The sequence below is a fragment of the Anoplolepis gracilipes genome, chromosome 15 (assembly GCF_047496725.1).
Source record: "Anoplolepis gracilipes chromosome 15, ASM4749672v1, whole genome shotgun sequence".
Classification (NCBI taxonomy): domain Eukaryota; kingdom Metazoa; phylum Arthropoda; class Insecta; order Hymenoptera; family Formicidae; genus Anoplolepis; species Anoplolepis gracilipes.
This window is the reverse complement of record NC_132984.1, coordinates 7,962,503-7,988,429: the sequence shown is the minus strand read 5'-3', so window position 1 is coordinate 7,988,429 and position 25,927 is coordinate 7,962,503. Positions and strand designations below refer to the sequence as shown.

The window sequence follows — 25,927 nt, the reverse complement described above, 5'->3', positions numbered from 1 at the left end:
ATTGATTTTTTTCCCTGTCGCTTTTTGTGAAAAATAGCTGTCTCGAATTTGTCTCGAGTCCGCATGGTGAAAACCTATTATTTGAATGGCAAATAGATCGTTTCTCCGGCGCGTAACATGTGGCTGTTTTGTAAGACACCATGTGTTCCGCGTTTCGCTCGCTTATGAAGGAGAGGGGGGGGGGGAGTATCAAACTACACAATCTCGCTGGAAGAAATATTTTTCGGGCGAGCTTTGAAATCGAAAAACCTGGGGCCTTATTCTCGACATCGAAAATAATTGAAACGAGATTTTTGCAAAATAAAACCAAACATGACATAAATCGAATAAAATAAAGAAATAATAAAAAGTTTTATTACAAATTTAATTAAAAATTAATCTAATTATGTTATATTTGATATCATTTTAATCGCAAATAGATTATATGACTGTTTAATTGTAAATAAAATAAAAAAATAAAAGTTTGTAGATAAGCCATATTTTCGAAACGAATTAATTTATTTACAAGTAAACAGTCATATAATCTATTTGCGATTAAAATGATATCAAATATAACATAATTAGATTAATTTTTAATTAAATTTGTAATAAAACTTTTAATTATTGTAGGGAAAAAAGAAAAATTAATCGAACGTTATATTTTAAATCTGTATTTTTATTTATATTTTGTATTGCGTGTTTATATTTGTGTTGCGTGTTTTGTCGTCTCTTCTTGCGCGTATTGTCGTCTGACGAGAGGTCGAGCAGACTTTTGAACTGTTAACGATTTTTAGAAGACGAGAAACCGACGACGTGAACGATCGATCTTTTGTATCTTCGCGATCTTCCGGCTATTCCGCTTATTTAATATTTGTACGGAAACTTTATGGTCATACGAATTATATGTATACTATTAATTACTCAAACATCGGAGTCATTTTATTTAACTTTTTTTACCCGTATTCTGCATTTTCCTACAATATATATATATATATATATGTCCAGGGGCAGTTTTGACGACACTTTTTTTATTCAATATAAAAATATGCGCAACTGTCCAGAGAGTACCATGCAACAAGTCATTTTAAAATATTCGGTTTAATTTTCAAATAATATGAAAAAAAGTATAAAATGGCAGTTTTGACTACTTCTTTTATAGTTGGGCAGTTTCAATGACAATGTATGTGAAATATATACTTTTTAGTGTTACAGAGGCAGTTTTGACGACTAAATATATAAATTGTAGCTATGTAAAGGCTGTTTTGACGACTGGTCGTTAAAAGTGCCTTATTATTGCTATAAACTATATATTTGTCCAGACGGTATAAAGTTGTTTTAACGACATTATATATATAAATATACAATGTCGTCAAAACAACCTTTTTACCATTGATATATAGTTTACATTAAAGGTTGCATTAAATCATTTTTATGGCTACATTAAATCATTTTTGACAACTGTATATATTTAGTGTTTTCTTTATTTAATATTATGAATTTCTGTTTTTAGATTTTGTTACATTCTAATTATCTTAATCTTAATGTAGAATCTTAATATAGAATAAGAAAAAAATTTGGGTATAAAATAAAATCCAATTACATTAAATGTTATTTATATGTTGTTTTTATTAAATAAAATTCTTTTTTCTTTCTTTTGTTAATCTAAGTAATACACGAATATTTTTACACGTTAACAAAAATTTATAATTATCGTGTAAATAAGTATGAATAAACATATAATTTACATGTTATTGGATTAAATTTGTTTATCTGTATTTGAAACTTTATCTGTATTTCAAAACTATCTTAATTACATATACGTATTTATTATACATCATTATATTACTTTAAAATTTTTTTAGATCACTATGAAATGTATATTTATTCAAATCATATATATCGTATATAAATATCGTAAAACTGCTTTATCAGACTCAATTATGTTTTATTCGCTTTAACATGCTTTAAAAAAGTGATATGTATTCTGTTGTTCATATCATATACATTTAGAAATAATATAATATATATAATGAAAGAGATATAAATATTAAATTTGTACTGTTGAATCTTAATAAAATTATATCGCATTAATAATATAAAAAAATGGAATCTTTTCATCGTAGCATATAATATTAGTATTGGAAGCAATACTTGTATTTCGTGAAAATAACATCGCACAATTTTAAATGATTACTTTTCTTAAATAAAAAACACTTTTGTTATAGTTAGAGAATAGCCAGAAAAGAGATATATAATTTTAAAACATATTTAAGAAATTTATCACAAACCATAAAACATCATTTCTTAAGCAAAACGATAATAGTAAAATTTTTATACATATATTTATATATATATATATATATGTATATATGTATATGACAATAGCAAAATATACAACAAGAGCAATTTTTACGATAATAGTTTTAAAGATAATAGTTAAGTGGTTGTTCTTATTTGGTTATGTAACCAAGTTTTTATCTGGGCACTTGTACGAGCTTTTAATACGGGATATTTGATTTTTATTTCGTTAATTTTACGTAAAGATGGCAATTTTTTATTTTTTATGAAAGTTTTGAATGAAGATAAAACTATTGTGCGCTCATCATTCGTCCATCTGACCTTATAAGTACTTTTTCTTGTAGAACCAAAAGGAGATACTAAAATAAAATGTTACATATGTTAGTTTAGTATATTTATTATGAAATATATTATTTAATAAAAAGTAACGTGTATACTTAAAATTATTTAAACTTACTTTTCCTTCTCTGTGTATTATTTACGTCATTCTTTCTTCTAGACATCTGTTTAGATCGCTTTATCTTTTTTGATGATAAAATATTTAAATCTGTATCATATTCATCATCTGATTCGGTCACATTTTCAATATCATAATTAATTTTCCTCTTAGAAGCCAAACGGTTTACTGAAATAATGATAAAATTCACATTATGTATAAAATGCTTATACATATAGAATATATCTCTAAATGAATGCGGGTTAAGATAATCACTAAATGATAGAAGAAAGAATTAAAAAATATGACTTTAAAAAACGCTTAAAAAAAGTAACATTGAAAAATAAAAAAATATTTTTCTTTTGTATAATTGTAATATATATAGAAAACAATAAAAGTTTCTTTTTCTTATATTATATAATATCTGCTATTTAATAATTACTTTAAACAGTATAAAATCAGGTTATTTAAAGTCTTGTATATTTATTGTAAAACCTATTAAGGAATAATATATATTTGATATAGAAATTATTCAAACGTACCTTTCGTTTTTTCTATATTATCATTTATATGATTATCGATATAATTTTCTTTGTTATACAGTTGTTTAGATTGTTTTGTTTTTGTTAATGATGAAGTATCAGAAGTATTTAAACTTAAATCTGAGATAATAGTCATGGTATCCTTATTTTCATTCTCACTCTCATCAACATCATCGCTTTCTGTTGTATCTTCTCCTTGTGCGTATTTGAGTAAACGTGATATAGCCAAATCTTTTGTTACAATTGACTGTCTATAGTGTGATTTATGTATCTTTTCGTGATGTCCCATGAAATCAGCTAGATCATTCACTTCATGTTCAGGCATATCTAATGAAATGCATACCGTAGCAATATGTATCCGTAACATTGTACCTCGTAACGAAGTTGGCATTTTCGCGCCAGAAATTATAGAATATTTTCGCATTAATACACATGCTCTCAAATATTTGTATCTTTTTTTGTCATGTGAATATATACCAAAAATATAAGGATTATTTTCAGGAACGCCAGCATGTTTACGATACTTTACAATCATTTGCATACATTTTAATACTTCTTCATGGAGTAACACAGGAACCGTTCTTCCTAATTTACCGCGTATTGTCATTCGTACATATTTAGATAAAGATTTATATAATTCAGGTGCTTCTTCTTTTGAAACTACACAATTTTCCAAATTTTCAATTAAAACACGCTCTAGTTCACCAGCACGTCTTCTATTAAATATCATAATGGATAATAATGTTGTTTCAGTTAGCAAACGCCATGCTTGAATTGAGAAATCATTTGTTTGTAAAAATTCTAAAGCTTTTGTGCGTTCAGTTTTGAGATAAGCATTAAATATCTTAATATCATTTATAGATGGTAATACAATATTTTCTTGCCTTTTTCGATGCCCTTGAGTTTCAAACACAATTTTATTTACAGTGACAGGATAATCCTCTTCAAATAATTTCAAAAAATTTTCTACTGCAGTTTGTTTGTTAAAATCTTGTTTCTTAATGCACATACTACTTAAAATTTGTCCAACTTGTTTTATAAGTGTTCCCAAAGATGATGCAATGGATGGTATTTTATATGTCCAAGTTTTTTCGTCAAATTGTGCGAGTTCGTTGACTGCTTTAATGCATTGTTCATATTTTATTGGATCATATATTGAAGAGAAATCTATTATACTATTATCGAGAGCTTTCAAAACAATTAAAAATCGTCCAAGTAATCTCAATCGCGCTCTGATCATATCGTGCTGATGTTGGAGACGATACTTGTGACACATTTTATTATCATAACCAATTAATAGTTCATCATATCTAATAATTTGAATTATACTGTCTTCCCTCATCACTGGAAATACTAATCTTCTTAATGGTGTATTTGCACCATAATGTATACGACAAGCCACAGTACGTCCCAATATTTTTACATTTCTTTGAAGATAATCTCTTTTTTGTGTACATGACGCAAAATGATGTCTTATATTATTTTCAGAAAAAAAAACCTTTGCATTTTGCACAGGGAATAAAATTGCTTGGCTGTCTATTTAAATTTTTTCTCGGACGCCGGCATACAATTAAGTCTCCTTTATTTAAATAAAAATTTATATTATATATGAAATTTCCTTTTCGTCTAAGTAAATTAATAATCTTCTTTTGTTCTGAATTACCTTAATAAATGATAAATACAAAATATATAATAAATTATGATTAAATTAAAAATAAATTATTCAAAATTTTATATATATTATATACAATATGAATTACTAACATTTGAAAAACATAAAAAATGATTTCGAATGTTATAGTTAGCAAATTTTTTATATATAACATTAGTATAAGGCTTTTATAGAATAAAATAGTTTATAAGGATATAATGTATTAGGAAAAAGAAATAAAGGTATAAACAGTCCCTTAGGCGTAAAGCTGGGGACTATAATAAGCATTTTTTTTAATATCTAGAATTAGAGGAGAAATTTATTTATGTTTATCATATATATAATCATATAAAAATAATAATATAATATCTATCAGCTTTATAACAAACTTTCATTGAATTTAGTGTGAAAAACATTTTCAGATAAATATTAGTTTATAAAAATAAAAAATAATATGCTTTGATTTGGGCAAATGCAAAAATTCGCCAATAATACTTTAATAGTATGTTTTCAAGTTAGACATGAAAATCTTAATGTAAAGAAATAATGCATTAATTGTTTAATAGTTTCATTTTTCATAAAATTTCGAATAATTCAATTAGAAATTTACTTTAAAGCATAATTTTAAAGATATAAAGTATTAAAATTTCGAAAGTAATGATAAATTATGAGAAAAAAATGTCTATTATTTCTACATTGAAATTTTCAATTTCATTTTACTTTTAAAAGATTCTAAATGTTGGTAACTTTGTATATAACATAAAACTTACCCTTAGGTAAAAAACGAAATTTTTTCACATCTTCAGTTTTATTTACTGATTCCAAGTGCCTTGCAAATTGAGTTTGAAATTTTTTACAATATGGACATATTTCGTTTTAATTTAGGATTGTCAGAAGTTTTCACATACATATTTCTATCATCACATACTTTTGATGAGAATGATGATGTTAAACTTAATGTATTGTCTAGTTTTATTTTTACTCATATTAATCGTATATTTGTTTGTACTTTCATCTTCATCTTTATCTGTGTTTTCAAGTATAAAACAATCTGACAAATGAAAACTATCATCGGAATTATTTTTAGATATAATAGATATATTAGATTCAGTATTATTATCATTGATTTCACACTCCAAACCTAACTGACTTTCTGTGAGTGTAGATTGCGCAATTGGAACGAATGTATTATTTGAAATATTATTGAAAATATTTACATTTAAAGAAATATTATTATTGATGGCTATATGTATTATTTAGCTGCAAATTGTTGTATGTAATATCAATGTTCTCTGTGTGTATTGGAAGTAATATCTTTTTTACTAGTATATTAACATTTTGTATGTCTAAAATCTTCGGAGTTTTTTTAAGATTTCTGAATTTCTCAATATTTCCATTTTCACATATTTTAAAAGTAGAGTTAAATTCATCACATCTTTGAACGTTCTGTTTTACATCAGAAAGCTTACTGGCTATATCAATATTTAACGCATTAGAATTGGCAGTTAGTGAAGAATCTATAAAACAAAATTTATTAAAATAAAATAGACATTTTTATTGCGAATAATTTAAGTTGCAAAAGCTGTAAATGTATTGTAATGCAAAGTAAGTGAAAAAGTTGTATAAAGAAAATTATTATATTTATTCCAGAATTTTATTGCATAATGTTATAATCTGATTATTAATTATGTGTATCATGACTTACCGCTCATCTCATTGTTGTTACTAAAAATTGATACATTAAGATTTTCATCAATAAAAGGAGCATCTTTAGGCAAATGCTCAGTATCTTTAATATTATCTATATTATATTTATTATCACAATTTGTCAAATTAAAATCAGACTTTGTATTGTACTGTTCAATATCATATTTATTGTTTGACAGAATGCAAGTGTCTTCTGCTATGTCAAATATCATATATAATGTATCAATATTTAACGCAGCATTGTAATTGTCAGTTGGCGGAGAATCTGTAAAATCAAATTTAGGAAAATGAAATCAAGACATTTTATTACAATTTGTTACAAAAGCTATAAATATATTGTATGCAGCATGCAAAGTAAAAAAGCTGCATGCAGAATATTTATTTTTAAAGAATTTAAAAAATGAAATTTACACAAATTAGGTACAGACATTTTTATTGGGTGCAATTATGTTACGAAAGCTATATTTATTATCATACAAGTATGTAAAAAAGCTGCATGTAGAATAGTTATTGCGTGTTATAATCTGATTATAAATTATTTGTATCATAGACTTACCATTCATCTCGTTGTTATCACTCACAACTGATGTAATAAGATTTTTATCAACAGAATGAGCATCTTCATCAGTCAAACATGCACCGTCTCTAATATTGTCAATATTATTTGTATTATCACAATTTGTCAAATTAAAATCAGAGTTTGTATTGCATTGTTCCATATCACATTTATTGCTTAACGGAATGCAAGTGCCTTCTGTCAATTCAAATATTACATTTGGTGTATCAATATTTAACGCAGCATTGTAATTGACAGTTGGTGGAGAATCTGTAAAATCAAATTTAGGAAAATGAAATCAAGACATTTTATTGCAATTTAAGTTGCAAAAGCTATAAATATATTTTACACTTTTATGTTAATTTAGTATATATTATAATACCTGATGTTAACAAAGTTGTTAATTTTACTTTCGAATTTTTCTTGTTTAAGTTATCTGCAATCTGTTGCAAACTGAATTTGCTTTCTAAATAACATATAAAAAAATTTTAAATACATATTTACTTATTTAAAATTTAATATCTTGCATTTTTTTATTATAAAGATATAAGTACAAATATAATTGTCTTACGACAATTTAAATGTTCTTAATATTTTCCTTTATTTTAAAGATTATATGAATTTAATTTTTATCGTACTTACTATTAGTTGCGATAATGTATGATTTTTTAATATTTTTTTCCTTTGTCTGCCTTTTATTATAAACAATATAATATTCATTAACACATATTAGATTCTATATTTTGATTAGCAGTTCAATGTCCGTTAATTCTAATATTAGTAATCCGTCTGTCCTATTAAAACAACACTAGCAAAATTAATAACAGCAAAAATAACGACAACAAAGAAAATAAGACATCTTTTTCTTTTGCCTTTTATAGTAATGAATTGGTTCGTGATGTCAGCGATCCCAGTTTAAAACTGATTCAGTTATTGTTTATAGATTTAGTAAGGCCACGCACGGGGGAAATTAAACGGAAATGTTATTTTTGCGGAGAAAATACGGAATAATTATGTTAGAGCTTTAAACAGAGAAAAAATGTTATAAGGGTGGGAGGGGGAGCATTGACTTGTAACGATCTGAATAAAATCGTTATGTTTAAAGAGATCCTAAGACCGGGTCTGCAATAGATGTAGTAAGCCTTAAGCCGTAAGAAATTAACCAATTACAACTGACTTTAGAGAAGAATAATGAATATGATTGGTTCATTTCTTACGGCTTAAATCTTACTACAGCTATTGTAGACCCGAGCTAAAAGGACAGCTGAACTTTGACGGATTAGCGCCCTCAACCTTCTTCTTCTTCTTAGTTGTGTGGAATCGGCTCCAGTCGAACGGAGGATACGTGATTCGAACAGCCAATCAGCGCGGATCTCAATCGTTACTCTCGACGAAATAAACGAATCCTTTTTCGTACTGCTTACTGCTTACTCTGAATTCTATACTGCTTGCTGCCATTGTAGACGACGCATAAGAGTTATTACGTACAAATTGACATAAGCTGTATATGCGTAGCATAAAACCGCTGGACCAATGAGCATCGAGTATTAAATTGCCATATTGATTAATGCTTGATGCTTCTTGGTCCAGCCGTCCTATGCATATGCAGCTTATGTCCATTTGTGTGTGATAGCCATAACAGTGGGCTGTCTCTTTTTGCAGAGTGAGTTGATTTTTCTCGCCACGTATAATACTTACACGAATTAGTCGATATTTTTTAATTAATTTCTCGTTAATTATTACAAAGATCGCAAAATAGTAGAGGACTTTTCTATTCGGTTTGACTTGCTCTATCTGCCTATGAGAGGTGGGGTGATTATTACCGAACACCCTGTATATAGAAATTACTATTGATCAGTTAAGGCACAATTTCACGCAGCGAGTAAAAGCTGGCGTTTTACCTCCACTCCACCGCGTACGCAAAACAGCGTTAAAAAGCTGTTCGCTATCGCCTCTGTCCTTTTCATGGAGCGAATAAAAGCTGGCGTTTTAACAGACAATGCATAAAATTTAAATTAAATATTGATACACATTTACATATCAAATAAATGTATAAAAAGTGCTTATATTACTTTTCAAATCTTATGCATTGTCTGTAATGTATATGGTAAGCTCTAGGTCGGTTATTTAGTTTCAACAAGGATATTAAAAATATCAATTTGACTTACAGTAAAGGACACATAAAAGTAAATCGATTCCTCTTGCTATTGAGCATGATTAAGGTTTTAAGAAATTGGATCAGTAACAAAAATATCACTTTTATAAGTGATATTTTTTACAGACAATGCATAAGATTTGAAATCTACGGTACACAATGCTTGTTTTCGTGCTGGAATGTATTCCAGCACTATAACTGATCAATAGTAATTTCTATATACAGTCGGACCTCTTATCCTACGACATTTTCGGTCCGGAATCTTCTCCTTAAACCTCTGATCCTACGACAAAAATTTGAGAGTGGGGGTATAATTCCCTTTTCGCGGTCGTAGCATAAAAGGATTTTTTGTCGTAGGATAAGAGGTTTCGTAGCATAAGAGGGTCTTAGGATAAGAAGTTCGACTGTAAAATAATTGTCAAATCGTCATAATGCTGGAATGTAATGAAGCATGAAAACAAGTATCGTGTGCCATAGGCTTTAAATATAAGATTGGACTATGGCCTAAGTTAGAATAGGCCTGTTCTTTTTAATGAACCGGAACTTCTTGTAACATTCAGTTTTCCTTCTTTTTTTCTCAAGGTTGAGATTTATTCCTTATGAAATATAAATACAAAAATGCCATAACATATAGAAATTACATTAAAATTGAAACACAATGTCATTCAAGTATAATCTATATTGGACAAACTGATTTCAAATTTTTAAAATTATATACATATATACATTTTTTACTTCAATATAATTAAAACAGAAATAAATTTATATATAATATATTCATATTTTTGAGAAGATAATATATATATATATATATATATATATATATATATATATATATATATATATATTATTTACAAATGACAGGAAATACTACAGGATATTATAGAATCAAAATATGGCTTAAAACAGCAATTCTTTTTAACTTTCATGCAATCGAATGACTGATTTGTAAAATAGAAAGCTTTTTTTTACTATAAGATAATTAATAAAAAAGAATTATATAATGATAAGATTAAAAATCTAATCAAACGATAATAAAATATTTTTTCTTACAAAAAAAATTTTGATAACAAGTGACAATAGAAAAAGGACAAAATAAAACACGCCAATAAGATATTTTCCTCTAATAACTTTTTATTAAATAGTAACAGTTAATCTTTTTAAGTTCATTCAGTGTCATGACCTTGAAAACATATATCAAGGCCAAAATCATTATAGCCACCTTCTAAAAATGTACTAAATATAATAAACTAAATAATTATGTTTAATTCAGATATATTGTTTAATATTCATTTATAACATTAAAAACAAGAAAAAATTCTGCATAGATATGAATATTTCCTTGTAATTATTTCAGTATAATTTTATTTAAATTTAGAAAACTTAGAAAAACACTGTGACAACATTTTACAAAATTCTAATAATGAAAGCAGTAATACTAAACTCACGTTTAAAAGAATGCTATATCTTGTTAATAAAATTATATCAACTATTATAATTCGATTTTAATCAAATTAGCTAATAATAAATTAAAACTAATATTATAAATTATAATATACTAATATCTTACAGCAATTAAAAACTGTTATTATTGTTTAGTTGAAATAAAGCTGATATACTCAATTAATTAATTTATTAATTAAGCATTTGTTACTTACTTACACAATATATTAACTTGACTTATACAGAGATTATTTAAAATTCAAATATTTCTTTATATATTTTTAAAATTTATTATATTTTTATTATATATTTTAATCAGCAATAAGTACATTTTATGATAATATACTTTCTGCTTGTGTAAGTTACAACATTTAATTTATTCTTGTTTTCATTTTTCTTTATTCTCTCGATTAGTAGAGCGATTAGTAGAATTAGAGATTAAAATGTTTCATAAACTAACATGGCTTGTAATTCATACATCGAAATTTTATTTTAATACAGTATCGATTAAAAAATATAAATAAATTGACCAATTGATTCAAATTTTCATTTTATAAATATATAAAAGTCTATTTATTAAAAATTTCAAATTTGCAAGATAGAAAAAAAAAGAAAGAATATGTGTTAATTATCAGAAATGTTACATTTTTAAATACGTTAAATAAAAGAAAAATGTAATTTTATATTAAAATGATGTATATAAATTATACATATATCATTCAATACGTGACAGTACTTTATTATTTATTTATCATTACATTTTTCTATTATCAGTAAAAATTATTTTCTTAAATTTCAATTTTTGTGCGTTTTACAAAAGAAGCAATTTATTCAAAAATTTAGGACAATATTTTTAAAATTATGATACATAATTTAATAAACAGCAAAATACAGTAAATATTTATGGAAATGAGTTTTTAATTAAAAATGAAAGTCTAAAAAAATATGCTCTAAATAATGTGCTGAATCGATTTTAAAATTTAATACTTTTTTCTTTTATTTAAAGTTAAGAGAGAATTGAATACTTACCTGATACACTTTTCTATGTCGACATCAGAAAGATCGATTGAAAACGTTTCTCGGGATTAATGTCATTAAATCTCGACTATTTGTGTTATCAAATTTCCATTCGTTAAACAAAAAATGTTCCAGAGCACGATTAGCCACATATATCTTCTTCTGCAATCCCAAGAGCCTATTACATATAACATGTTTATATAAGACAATTTACATATTCAATGGCATAACTTTAGTTATTATGAATCTGGGAAGGTTGAATCCAAAACCACCACAATAAAAAAAATATTTGAAAAAATATGCAATTTTAAAATGGCGTTACAAACTAATATTTTTAAAACACTTTGCGTAAAAAAAATACATGACAATTAATTTTCTGAATTGATAAAAAAAATATATAATTTAATATGTTTTGTTACATTAAATGTTTTGCTTATCCTTGATTATTTTAATCATTATCCTTTTAATATACATACTTTAAGAAATCTACCTGAAAGTATAATATCTTGTAGTTATATGTTTATGTAAATTGTATATATATATATATATATCAATACAGAATTAGAGGAATGGTATTAAAATGGTTAAAATCGTATTTAAATAATGCCACAGAATGTGGAGTGTCCACAGACTTCTATACTCTAACTAGACCGCTAACTTCCTTATATATTAGACTTAAAAAGTGACCCCGAAAAATATGTACAACATTGGTAGGATAGAGAAAAGGAGGGAATAGATATGTAATATGGCTGCTATAGAAAACTCGTTTGTGAGTGACATTGCTTTAAATTCAACCAATCAGCGTGACTGTCATACTACCAAATAATGACGCATACACGTAAGTTTTGTACATACTTTTCGGGGTTATGTATTTTGCCGGAGTTAGCAGTCTAGTTATATATAGAAGTCTGTGGGAGTGTCACAAGAGTCAGTTTTAGGGCCTTTATTATTTATTGTATACATAAACGATATAATTAAAGTCTGCCTGGAAAAATGTAGTATAAAAATGTTCGCAGTTGATACATTAATATATGTAAATGGAGTAAGCAGTGCGGAATTAGAGAAAAAAAAGAATATGACATTTAGAATAATAGAAAAATGGATGAATGTAAATGTTGGAATTAGATTGAGTAATCGACGTGCCTTCTAGAGTCAGTTACTTTTTCTATATAATGAGTCTACCATCTTTAGTTAATATACATTTTATGCTTGTTTTGTTAATTCCCCCCTAGGTTTAGTTTTCTAGTTTCTGTCTGATATAACGCTGTCTGTTTTGTCGACATTATTGCACGTTATGTACAATAAATAAAGTCTTTTAGTTCTTTGCGTTAAGTGTAATCAACTGTGAGTTATTTTCTAATTGCCCTGACAGATTATGGGCTCAGGCGTGTGTAACTGCGAAAAGAAGTAAACAGTTCGACAAAAATATTTTATGGGCAACGGTAGCTATGGCGGTGATAGCATACTCGTAACATATCGAAAAACTCGACGAAACAAATTTCGAGTCATAGAAGTTAACGATGAGAAGTGTTCTGATCTGCAACGAATTGTGGTCCTATGTAAGCTGAACGACCGTGAAGACAGAACAAAACCAGGCTGAATGGACGCTAAAAGACGAAAAGGCGTTAGCATTATTAATTAAGTGTTAAAAGCAATCAATTGAACCATATAAAAAGAGCTCGAACGTCGAAGAAAACTTGAAATATATTAGCGCACATATACGAATCGAGAGGTCCAGTAAGAAAAGCTGCTCTATATCAAAAGTTGTATCGCATGAAAAAAGAATCTTCGCAAACAATGGCAACGTATATTAGTTCATTTTGTAACGTTGCTGAAAAATTAGAAGAAGCGGGAATACAAATACCACCCAAATTATTATCTATTATGATTTTGAATTCATTGCCAGCCGAGTATGAAAATTTTTGTGTAGCAATTGAATCTAGGGACGAAATTCCAAGCATTGAATCATTGAAAGCAAAACTAATTGAAGAGGAAGCGAGGCGATTGGAACGCAACGATAAGCACACCATCGATGAAGATGATAATGATGCTCTCCTGGCTAAAAATAAGAATAAAGCAATTAAAAATGCAAAACCAAACACAAATCAACAAAATACAAAGCTAAAATCAAAATTTACAGGTAAATGTTATAATTGCGGAAAAATTGGTCACAGCGCTTCTGATTGCAGGTGTGTAAGAAAGAATACAAAAACAAACACAGAAAATGTAATGTTTGCTACAGTTTTATCCGCAGAACGTAAGTTGTCCGAATGGTGCTTAGATAGTTGTGCCACACGCCACATGTGCAATGATGTAAAGAAATTCTTCGAGCTGGACAATACAGAAAAATGTCAAATTCACACTGCTGGAAAACATAGCACGGAATCAACTGGTGCAGGTACTATTAAATTAAATGTCAAACTGAATAATAATGTAAGTCAAATTAAGTTGCAGAATACCTTATTAGTACCAGGATTTAAAAATAACCTATTATCAGTATCTAGTATAACAGATCATGGTTATACAGTAACGTTTATTAAAAATCATGCACAAGTTAAACACAAGGATGGAACAGTTGCAATCCATGCGAAGAGACAAAATCAATTATATGTATTGGATGAAGATCAACTGACACATACTAACAATGCAGCTTTATACAATTCATCAAAAAGGAATGACAAGCAATTACTATGGCATGAGAGGTACGGACACCTAAATTTTCGTGATTTAAACAAACTAAAATCGAGAGATATGGTGATGAATATGGACATAAATTTAATTCGTGAAAACTTCATATGTGAAATTTGCGATAAAGCTAAGATTTATCAACTGCCGTACAAAGACTCTGTCAGTAGAAGTACAAGTAAATTAGATTTGGTACATTCTGACATATGTGGTCCATTCGATGTTGAATCTCTTGGCGGCGCCAGATATTTTGCAACGTTTACAGATGACTATACAAAATACATACATGTGGTCATACTTTAAAAACGCTCAGACATTTTTATCGCATTTAAAAATTATAAGAAAAGAGTCGAGAAGGAAACAGGATGTTTTATTAAAAAAAACTTCGAATGGATAATGCCAAAGAGTACGTTTCTAAGGACTTCAAGAATTATTTAGAGGCAGAAGGAATCAAGAGAGAACTTAGTGTTGCATATACGCCACAACAGAATGGAGTTGCTGAACGAGCAAATCGCACACTTTTGGAAATGGCCTGTTGTATGTTAATCCAATCTAAATTACCTAAAAGTTTATGGACCGAAGCAATAAATACAGCTGCATTTATACGAAACCGATGTCGGTCCAAACAACTTGATGATGTCACGCCGATGGAATTATGGAGTAACAAAAAGCCATACATAGGATTCATGCGCATTTTTGGCAGTAGAGTAATCGCACTTAAGAAGGGACCGCATAAAGGAATTTACTAGTAGGTTATTCAGAAGAATCAAAGGCTTAAAGGCTGTGGAAATCTGAAACTAGAAGAGTGATTAAACAACGCGATGTTCGATTCAACAAAACATTAAGCGAAGAAAATGCAAAGAAAAATAACTATCTAGAAACTCCATTAAATGTGCTAGAAATAGATTCCAAACCCGCGGATGGCAAAATCGTTGACGAAATATCAGAAAAGGAAACGAACGTTGAAAATATAAAAGAAAAAGACGAAGGACAAAACGAGAATCAAATATCATCACCTGAAGAGGAAACCATTAATGATACGGCAATTAAACGAGCTCCCGGTCGACCTAAGATTTTAAGAACCGGCAAACAAAGAAGGCCGAGAAAATTATTTCATGAAACAAATTTAGCGTGCGCGAAAAATCCAGATGAGCCCTACAATGTGGAAGATATATTCAGTAGAGATAATGAAGAATTGTGACTAGCTGCGATGAAACGAGAATCTCTAAGAGAAAACAACACTTGGATATTAGTAGATCGTCCGAAAAATGAAAAAGTACTTTCAAATAGATAGGTATTCAAGATTAAGCGGAAACAAAATGGAGACATTGATTGTTATAAAGCAAGATTAGTTGTGCGAGGAAACTAACAGAGAGAAGGCATTGACTTCAACGAAGTATTCGCACCAGTGGCAAGGTTTGAAACTATATGTACATTTTTAGCTGCCTGTGTACAAAAAGAAATGCACGTCCATCAAATGGACATAATCACCGCTTATATTCAAGGCGATCTGTCTGAAAAAATTTATATGAATCAACCACAAGCATTCTATGTTAAAAGACAAGAAGATAAAGCGTGCCTATTAAAGCGGTCTTTATACGGATTAAGGCAATCTGATCGTGAATGATACAAGAAATTGGATAATTGTTTATCAAGCATCAACATGAAGAAAACAGAAGCAGATGCATGTGGACAACAATAGCAAAAGCGATTTAATAATCATAGTTTATGTCGACGATTTATTGATAGGATCAAGAGACATCAATAAATTGAATGAACGGAAGAAAATATTACAACGCAAGTTCAAAATGAATGACTTGGGACCAGTGAGCAGCATATTGGGCATAAATATAGAACGCGATGGACCCACTGGAAAAATAAAATTATCACAAAGAAGATATGCATACGATTTCCTCAAAAAATTCGAAATGTCCGATTGTAAATCGGTGATCACACCTATAGAATCAAACATTAGGATCTCTAAAGAAAATGAACCAAAAACGGAAGAGGAAATAAACGAAATGAAAGGCAAGCCGTATAGAGAACTTGTTGGCGGATTAATTTACTTGGCGAACACAACTCATCCTGATTTATCGTTTGCAGCGAGCGTTTTGAGCCGTTTCTGTTCGAAACCTGGCATATTACACTGGCAAGCGGCGAAACGTGTATTACGATATATAAAAGGTACCATGGAATATGGAATAACTTACGAAAAGGATAAAAATATGTGTACCTACGTTGATGCTGATTGGGGAAGCGATATCGACGACCGAAGATCATATACTGGAAACGTCCTTATTTTGGCAAAAGGTCCAATTAGTTGGCGAAGAAGCAAAGATCAGTGGCTTTATCAACGATGGAGGCTGAATACATAGGTCTATCGGAGGCCACAAAAGAGACAATTTATTTAAAGAGACTGTTACGTCATATGAAATTTGAAAACTGTGCGTACGATCCTACTGTAGTATACTGTGATAACCAAAGTGCTATACAACTAAGTAAAAATGCTGTATATCACAATAGAAGTAAACACATAGATTTAAGGTACCATTTTGTTAAAGAAATACAGAAAAAGGGCGAAATTGAAACCAATTACGGTAGGACGGACTCAATGATTGCTGACGTACTAACTAAATTTTTGCCAAAGATTAAGCATAGTCGTTGTGTTCAAATGTTAGGATTACCTGGCGCGTCGATAGGAGGAGTGTTGGAACTAGATTGAGTCATCGACGCGCTCTCTAGAGTCAGTTACTTTTTCTATACAGGATGTCCCATAAAGATTGAATCAACGTTCGTGAGCAGGTAGAGCGCATTAAACTGAACAGAAAAGTCCTTTAGCATTTTGCGATTTTCAGAATAATTATTGAGAAATTAATTTACAAAGATCGACAAATCCGGCGCGAGTATCAGCTCGCCGCAAAAAAGATGGCGAGAAAGACGGCCCTAAGGACGGTCGCTAAGCGCGCGCGTCGTAAATAGGCGCCATTGCCTCGTGGTTAGGTTAGGTCTTACCAGGGGCATAGACGAGAAGCGTTGATAAGAACAATAGATTAGCGATTATTATTTAGCGACCGGCCTAGCGGTGGGCCGTCCTTCTCGCCATCTTTTTTGCGGTGGGCCATCTTTCTTGCCATCTTTTTTGCGGCGGGCTGATACTCGCGCCGGATTTGCCGGTCTTTGTAAATTAATTTCTCAATAATTATTCCGAAAATCGCAAAATGGTACAAGACTTTTCTGTTCAGTTTAATGCTCTCTACTTGCTCATGAACGTTGATTCAATCTTTATGGGACATCCTGTATAATGAGTCTACCATCTTTAGTTAATATACATTTCATGCTTGTTTTGTTGATTCCCCCTTAGGTTTAGTTTTCTAGTTTCTGATATAACGCTGTCTGTCTTGTCGACATTATTCCACGTTATGTACAAAATAAAGTCTTTTAGCTCTTTGCGTTAAGTGTAATCAACTGTGAGTTATTTTCTAATTGCCCTGACAGTAAATAAGTTGAAAATGAATGTAGGAAAAACAAAATACATAATAGTCAGGATTATTAAGAAAGAACTGAAAGGAAATATTGCATTAAAATGTTTGAATGGAACTGAGATAGAGCGAGTAGAAATAATGAAATATTAGGTATAATTATTGATGATAGACTTCGATTTAAAAATCACTGTGATCATATGTTAAAAAATATGAAAAAAAGTTTTTTAAATAGAATAGGTAAATTTATATCAATGTATAACAGGTGCATCGTATATAAACAACGTTGTTAATAGATATGGGAAACACAGCTGGATAAATTACAGATAGTGCAAAATTGAGCCATGAGAGTTATATTGCAATGTGATAGTTATACCAAAGTGGGACACATGCTGCAAACGTTGCAGTTTATGTCCGTAAGACAGAGGCTATATTATAACGTGTGCATATTTATTTTTAAGATTTTAAAGAATATGTTACCAAATCAATTAAGAAGTAGGATAGAAATAGTAGGAAATGAGAGTGAAACGCAAACACGACAAACCGGAGACGTTGCATTACAACTTCATAGAACAAGAAGCGCGCAAAAAAGTATGTTTTATGAAGGAGTGAATATGTATAACGCCTTACCAGTTGAAATAAAAAAAGTGAAAAAATTGAATCATTTAAGCGTAGGTTAAAGGAGCATATTTATTATAATGTAATATAAATAAGTATTTAATTTTCTGTACCACAAATAGCTGAAAGCTAATAAACATCAATCAATCAATCAATCAAAGATCTCTCTCTCTCTCTCTCTCTCTCTCTCTCTCTCTCTCTCTCTCTCTCTCTCTCTCTCTCTCTCTCTCTCTCTTTCTTTCTCTCTCTCTCTCTCCCTTCTCTCTCTCCCCCTCCCTCTCTCTTTCTCTCTTTCTCTCTCGTATAATTTTGTATAATAATATTTTATAAATAACTTATATTTTAGAAGCATTTGATTTGTTCAGTACTTACATAGATTTATGTCCCGAAAGTTTTAAAACTGAATCTATTATTATAGCTGGTAAGATATGCCACAATATTGTCAATGCATAATATGTAATTAAATTTTCGGCAAATAATGTACTACGGGTCCAAAGAACTCCTTCAAGGGGTATGTCTTCCGGAACTTTGAATCCTATGTTGCAAACTTCTCGAAATAATATACATTTTTCATTTGGAAGAGTACAGTTTACGACAAAACATGTGGATTGTGGTGTGAACCTAATAATAAATAATATTGTAAATTAAAATGCATTATGTATAAAATTTTATAAATACTGCATTAAGTTTAAATTTTACAATTAGACAAATATGAGATTGCGAGAATATTACAAGATATTATTACAGAATGTAAAAATTTGTTATTTTAACATACAATATATTAACAAATTAAATATTAAGAATGTAGATAAAAAAATTTGTTTAATTATTTTAAACACTTCTGTTTAATCTTATCCGAGAGAAGATCATATATTTATAAAGGACTCCGCACGATTCTTATGGAAAAGTGACCTCGGTCAAATTAGCTGAAATTTTAATATGATATAGTTTATGATGTCCCAATAGGCTCAAGATCAACAAATGGATAGTTTTTGAGATACGAGGGTCAGATGTCAATAATAATAATGCTTTATTCAAGAATACTTTAATCGAAAATAAATATGTGACTTTTTAATTTTCTAAACTCTAATGCAAAAAACGAAGCAAATTAAATAACGCGTATAATACGTGTAACATAAATTAATATACGTATAATATAAATTTAATTTCCGTTAGTAACTTAATGCAATTAGAGATGTGCATTAATATATAAATTGATGATCATACGTTGTCAATCCAAGTTTCCAAGTTACGAGAATTATAGTGTTGATAACAGTGTCTATTGGTATGTCATTTTGTGAAATATTGTTACCAGCATATAAAACTTGTAGTAATCCTTTTCCGGCAACAACCATCAATCCCATAGGACCATTAAAATTATCTATCCATCCTGGAATTGGATCTCTCAGCGAATTTACCACTATTAAACAAAGTATATTTTTTTATCGTATTATTATTAAATTTTGACATGACTACTATGATATATGTACATAGAACGACATATCTTCTCTTTTCTTATACACTAAAAATGGAAAAAAAAATAGAAGAGTGCAAACTTAAAAACTTACTTTCAATTTTTGCTTAATTTAGTAAATATATTGTTATCTAAAATAATTAAATAAATGGTTGAAGTAACAATACTTTTAAATAATATTTATCCTTACCGGACAGGGTGTCCGGTAAGGATTGAATTAACGCTCGTGAGCAGGTAGAACGCATTAAACTGAACAGAAAAGTCCTTTACCATTTTGCAATTTTCGCAATAATTATTGAGAAATTAATTTAAAAAATCAACTAATTTGTATGAGCGTATTAGCACGTGGCGAGAATAGCCAGGCTGGTGTCACGCGGTTGCTACCCAAATAGCCAAATGTTCCGATTCTGCAATTATGTTGTCGATAACCGTTGCAGCAACTAATTTTGAAAAACTAGGAACAAGGTGCGACAGCATTATGCTTGTCGTGTTGAGCTCACGTGATTTCTAATTCTCAGAACAGCAAACTGATAGCAATATGGTAACATTGAGTGCTGTCAGCAAACAAGAGATTTGACAGCAACTTGATGACAACCTATATTCATCGATTTGTCATCCGTGATTAACCGCATTGATAATGTGGCGATAATTTTTCAAAGGATCAATCATATAATTTTTGTTTTAGTAAGACAGAAACAAAAAAGTTAAAAATTCTTATTAATTAAGCATTCAAGGATAAGAAATTTTAACTTTTCATTTCTACCCAGACAACATTATGTCGTTTTAAAGACGTCTAAAAGACATCCTAAAATTACTAAGACATCTTAAAAGATTATCAAAAAGACATATTTATGACGTCTTTAAGACGAATAATCTTTACTTATTCGGACAATCTACCCGAAATATTACAATTTTATTTATTTGGATAGAAACTATCCGAAATGAAATTGATCGAAATAGTTGTTACAATAATCTTATTAGTCGCGATTTTATATATTTTTGGTAACTCAATTTTAAATACGAGATAGATACCTCATGCAGCGCTGCATAGTGATAAGAAAATGAACTTTTTTTTGTCCGAAAAGACATCTTTCAGTCATCTTTTTGCTTTGTCGGGAAAACAACTATAACAAGATAATGAAAAGATATCTTTTTTATAAGTTGTCTCTTCAATAAAGCAAAAAAATGTATTATAGACATCTTTTAGATATATTATAGACATCTTTCAGATGGCGTCTTAAATTAAATGTTTTTTAGATGTCTTTAAAACATCTTAAAAATGACGTCTTAAATTACAATGTCTTTAAGACGTCAGAAAGACGTCTTTTGGTCAAGTCTTAAAGGCGTTATAAGAGAGACGTTTTTAATACGTCTTTAAGACATGCATGTTGTCTGGGAATATTATACATGTATTGTTGCTATCATAATGCTGTAGTCAGCTGTAGATGAAATGGCCAATCATCAGATGTTACCATATTGCTGACAATATAACGTTTCAGTATCTCAGATCGTTTGCTTTAAAAATTTCGTAAATTAATTATTTGTAATATACTCTCATGTTGCTGAATTCAGTAGCGCGTTTTAATTCGATGTCAGCAAACGTACAACAAATATATAACAACTCATGCATTTCATTAGTTTGTTTTTAATGATCAATCACGTTTAGCTATCTGGGTAGTATCACGCATAATAACCGTGTAACAGTGGGCTGTTTCTTCTCGCTGAGCTCCTAGCGACCGCGTGATAGCTGTCTCTTTTCGCAGAGCGCTAATATATTGGCGCAAATTGGTCAATTTTTTTCAATTAATTTCTCAATAATTATTGCGGAAATCGCAAAACGGTAAAAAACTTTTCTATTTAGTTTAATGCGCTCTACCTGCTCACAAACGTTGATTCAATCTTTACCGGACACCCTGTATAACTATTATACACGCGCACGCAAAGACAGAGTAAAAGCGCTAAAGTAAATCTCTATTTGTAAAATTTAAAATTTAGATAATTTTTAGAAATTTACAATTTATATTTTTTTTCGCGCTATTTATATTTATATATTACATTCATAGATTTTGTATTTTGCTATAATATATCAATACAAATATCTTATATTTTAAGATTTTTTGTATAAAATAAAAAGAGAGTTAAACTTCTACTTTGTTTAAATAGCATTTGATTCAAAAAGAAAAAAAGACATAGAAAGAAAGGAAAACTTATGTTATATAATGTCCTTAGAATACAGAGTCTGAAAGTTCGACTCAAAGTCCGCAAAATGCAATATATGTATGCATGAATGTATACGTGAACGTTTTAGTATGTTCCCGCTACAGTTGGATTCGACATTTTGAATAGAATTAAGAACGTGAAATGAAAAGATATCTACGAGTCCAGACTCTGTATTCTAGGGACACAAATTTTATTTCTTTACTTCTTTTTAATATCACGAAAAAACCTATGTATCCACAGATGGTCTTACAATCGCACAAGGGAAAAATGAAGAGTATTCTTCTATTACACCCTCCGCTAAGTTTTTCGAGAATATGTATGTATTGGGAATATTATTCAAACATCTGTACGTAATTTCAAATAAAAATGGTAAATAAAAACTTGAAAAAGTAATTGTAAACGTTACAATATGCATAGAAAAAAGTAATTTTTTCTTTTAATAAACACTAAAATTTACATATGTATATTACATTTATATTTGTCATACTCACTTAGCTGTAAAAATACTCAAGATATGCTCATCCAATGACTCGGCCACTTTGATCATTTTTCGCCAATCGGCTATAGGTGGATACGTCTTTTCCTCTATAAACGGATTATCCAAATGTGCAGTACTAACATATACTAAAGACTTTAACAGATAAAAACAATTAATATTAAAATTATACCTTGCTCAAAATGCTATAATTAAGAAGTTTATAGTAAAAGATTGAAGGATGTTCACAATTTAAGAAATGAATATGGCTCTCATGTAAAAAGACGTCTCTTTAAGATTCTTTGAATATATATAAGTTTGAAAATTATATTTTTCATAAAAAATATTTTTAGAAATAAACGTAATGTTAATATATCCATAAAATCCTATGTAAGATAATTTACTTAATGAAATACAAAGAAAAAGTTTTTTATACAAATATGCGAATGCAGAATCTCTCTCAATCTGTGTTTACTTACTATTAGATTCTTCATACTTTCGGCTAAGATATATATATCCCTTTAGTATTGGTAAGGATAGCGTACTTTAAGCTATCGTTAAATTTTACGCTTGCCGCGTTATGAATTATTATTGTCACTCTTTCAATCAGCATTTGTCTATCGATAGTCGACAAACCTAAATTTTCCTGACTGGTATCGCCAGAAATCAAAATTAATTTCTTGAAATTTGAAGGTTGTTCCTCTCGTAATTTATCGTATAACTAAAATAAAAGAATATTATATATAAAAAGTATTTGTAAGAAAATTTGCCATAATTGTTAAATAATTGTTAAAATATTATTACGCAAAAAGTTTAAAACCTTTAATGACTTTTCTTACAATTTATTATTTAAAACCATCAAGTCAAGATTGTTACTAAACAGTAGTCATATTTTGATTATATATAAAGAGCTAAGCATATGAGTGGAATTATTAATAAACCGGAAATACGAGTCAAACTTGAAACAATGAACTTGCGTAATAAAATTATATGTATTCATCAATAGTAAAAATGTACAAAGTTTATAAATGTACGATTCTATATGAGTTTACATTTTCTCTTGCTTAAAATGGAGTAATCTGTATTGCTTATCAAAAATAGATAGTAAAAAAATATCTTTCAAGCACCAGACAATGTTTTAAAAATCGTAGTTTGTACAAAAAGTTACAAAGTATAACAATATTCGATGTAAAACCATATAATTATGAAACTCGTTTCTCGTACTGAAAGCACGGGACAATGTGAAATAAACCAGACCGTCTTAAATTTTTTTTTACAGATATGGACGTCTTTGTTTAGTAAATCTAGTTGAAGTCTTCTCTTCCATTTACATATTTATACTTTAAACTACATCATTTTTTAATGTATTCGTGACTGAAAAGACGCAAGTAAGCGTCGAAACGTCCCACTTCTGTAATCTATCTTTATTTAATAAAGGTGACCTATACATAAATTAAATACTGACTGTTCATCTGCAGTTTAGCTCGTAATAGGCTATATAATACTTTATATATAATACTTTCTTATTTTTGTAATTTACATTAATGAGTTTTCTCATTATATTTATCAATTATAAATTCATTTTTCAATTTTTGACATTTCTGAAGTATATAAAGATCTGCATATTTGTTCAATTTTATGCGTGTGCGTGTGTATGTGTAGTATAGTTACTGCTTCCTCTATATTTTTAAATTATATAAATTAAATTATTTATTTCTTTTCATTATTAGCGATAATTTATTACTTGAAATTACTGTTATAATTTGATATTTATTTTATACTCAAATAATAAATATTGGTATTTTAATTATTGTTAATATTATATAACAATATACATATAATATTATATAGTCGTATTATATATATATATATATATATATATAAATTTGCTGATATATTTTATAGAATACACATAGTGTCTGAAAATTACATCCGAAATATAATTCGTAAAAATTATTTTGTTTATAACTTTTTAATAAACGACCGATGGCTACAATCTTTTGAACGTTACTCAGGGAACATTACTCATGACTATGATAACATCAAGATCAAAGAAGTTGGTTTCTTTTTCTTAAGGTTTACAAAAATCCAAATTATTAATTAAGCTTATTAATTAGGAATTTGATCGATTTTAAGCGTAAGTTATAAGTGTCGCCAGTGCCGCGTTATTCACTTGCGCAAAGTAAAAGTAATTAAAAGAACTTGTCGTTTGCATATTTTTAATACCAAAATAATCTGTAGATAATGTACTATCAAAAGATAAGAGATTAAATTTGTTGTTTGATTTAAAATGTTGTGAATCGACAATACTTTGTTGCCGCGATTCTATATGATGCGCATTATTATTAAGTAAAAACTTTATCACTAGCATGACAGACAGCTTAATTTGCATATGTTTTATCACGAAATAATGAAAAAAATATTATTTACTATAACAGGAAACTGTTGGGAATGTTAATAATATTAATATTATATTCAAGTGCAAAGTACTCAATCAATTAATATTAATAGCCACTGTTGTGCCTCCAGGAGGGGGCACAGGATTTTTCGGGATTCGTTCAGGGAAAGCCGGGGATACGGCGGGCAGTGGCCTCCTTTTATTTTAATAATATTTTTTAATTGCTTGCTTTCTTTGTTTTTATAATAAATAACAGTTAAATAAAATCAATGGGTTGGTATTTTGTCACTGCTCCCAGCGTACGTATTTACACTCGTGTGTATTATCGGTTAAAGGGAGAGAGCGGTATCTCTCGTATACTCTGTCGTACAGGTAGTCTGATACGCGTCGGCTTATCTTAGGCGCGCGTATATCTCTTAGTTATTCGTGTATCTCGTTCTATTTAATAACTGTCCGTGACGATTATTCCTCTTTAAGATCTGATCAACGACTGCCCGTCGCTTCATCGCGGCGGGTGCTGAGCTTCCCTTCGAACTGCATGGTTTTTCGGAGGGGGTCCCTTAGCAACATGACCAAATATGGTTATGTTGCTGAATTCGCGTTTTAGTGCAGGCGAGCAAGTTCAAAGTCGAATTTCCTCGCTTGTACTTTTAGCAATTCGGCGACACCTTTCCGGTTTCGTGTTCGCGCTCGGTCTCGGGCGCGCGTGGCTTGCTGCGTCAGCGGCTCGCGCGATTATCGCTTCGCTCGCGATGCATTCCTGCATCAATATAATTATATGTATATATATATAT

At 29.3% G+C, this 25,927-nt stretch overlaps 2 protein-coding genes across 5 annotated transcripts; both read right to left on the bottom strand.

The window, feature by feature from the left end:
• Positions 1-2,229: 2,229 nt before the first annotated feature.
• On the bottom strand, positions 2,230-9,945 carry LOC140673990 (uncharacterized). Of its 4 annotated transcripts, none has more exons than XM_072907270.1 (8): positions 8,463-9,945; positions 7,552-7,635; positions 7,170-7,439; positions 6,612-6,878; positions 5,677-6,423; positions 3,256-4,918; positions 2,735-2,902; positions 2,230-2,636 (listed from the first exon to the last, which is right to left on the bottom strand). In XM_072907270.1, the coding sequence occupies exons 6-8, from the start codon at positions 4,595-4,597 to the stop codon at positions 2,416-2,418; spliced, it is 1,731 nt and encodes a 576-aa protein (XP_072763371.1). In that variant the 5' UTR covers positions 4,598-4,918; positions 5,677-6,423; positions 6,612-6,878; positions 7,170-7,439; positions 7,552-7,635; positions 8,463-9,945; the 3' UTR covers positions 2,230-2,415. The 4 variants fall into 4 exon arrangements, with proteins under 4 accessions (XP_072763371.1, XP_072763370.1, XP_072763372.1 ...); XM_072907269.1 differs by lacking the exon at positions 8,463-9,945 and adding an exon at positions 7,812-8,452; XM_072907271.1 differs by lacking the exons at positions 7,552-7,635; positions 8,463-9,945 and adding an exon at positions 7,812-8,452.
• A 1,875-nt stretch (positions 9,946-11,820) lies between these two features.
• LOC140674147 (fatty acyl-CoA reductase wat-like) lies at positions 11,821-23,250 on the bottom strand. The gene is made up of 4 exons (XM_072907530.1): positions 23,215-23,250; positions 22,752-22,891; positions 18,939-19,187; positions 11,821-11,962 (listed from the first exon to the last, which is right to left on the bottom strand). The coding sequence occupies exons 1-4, from the start codon at positions 23,227-23,229 to the stop codon at positions 11,821-11,823; spliced, it is 546 nt and encodes a 181-aa protein (XP_072763631.1). The 5' UTR covers positions 23,230-23,250.
• Positions 23,251-25,927: the final 2,677 nt, after the last annotated feature.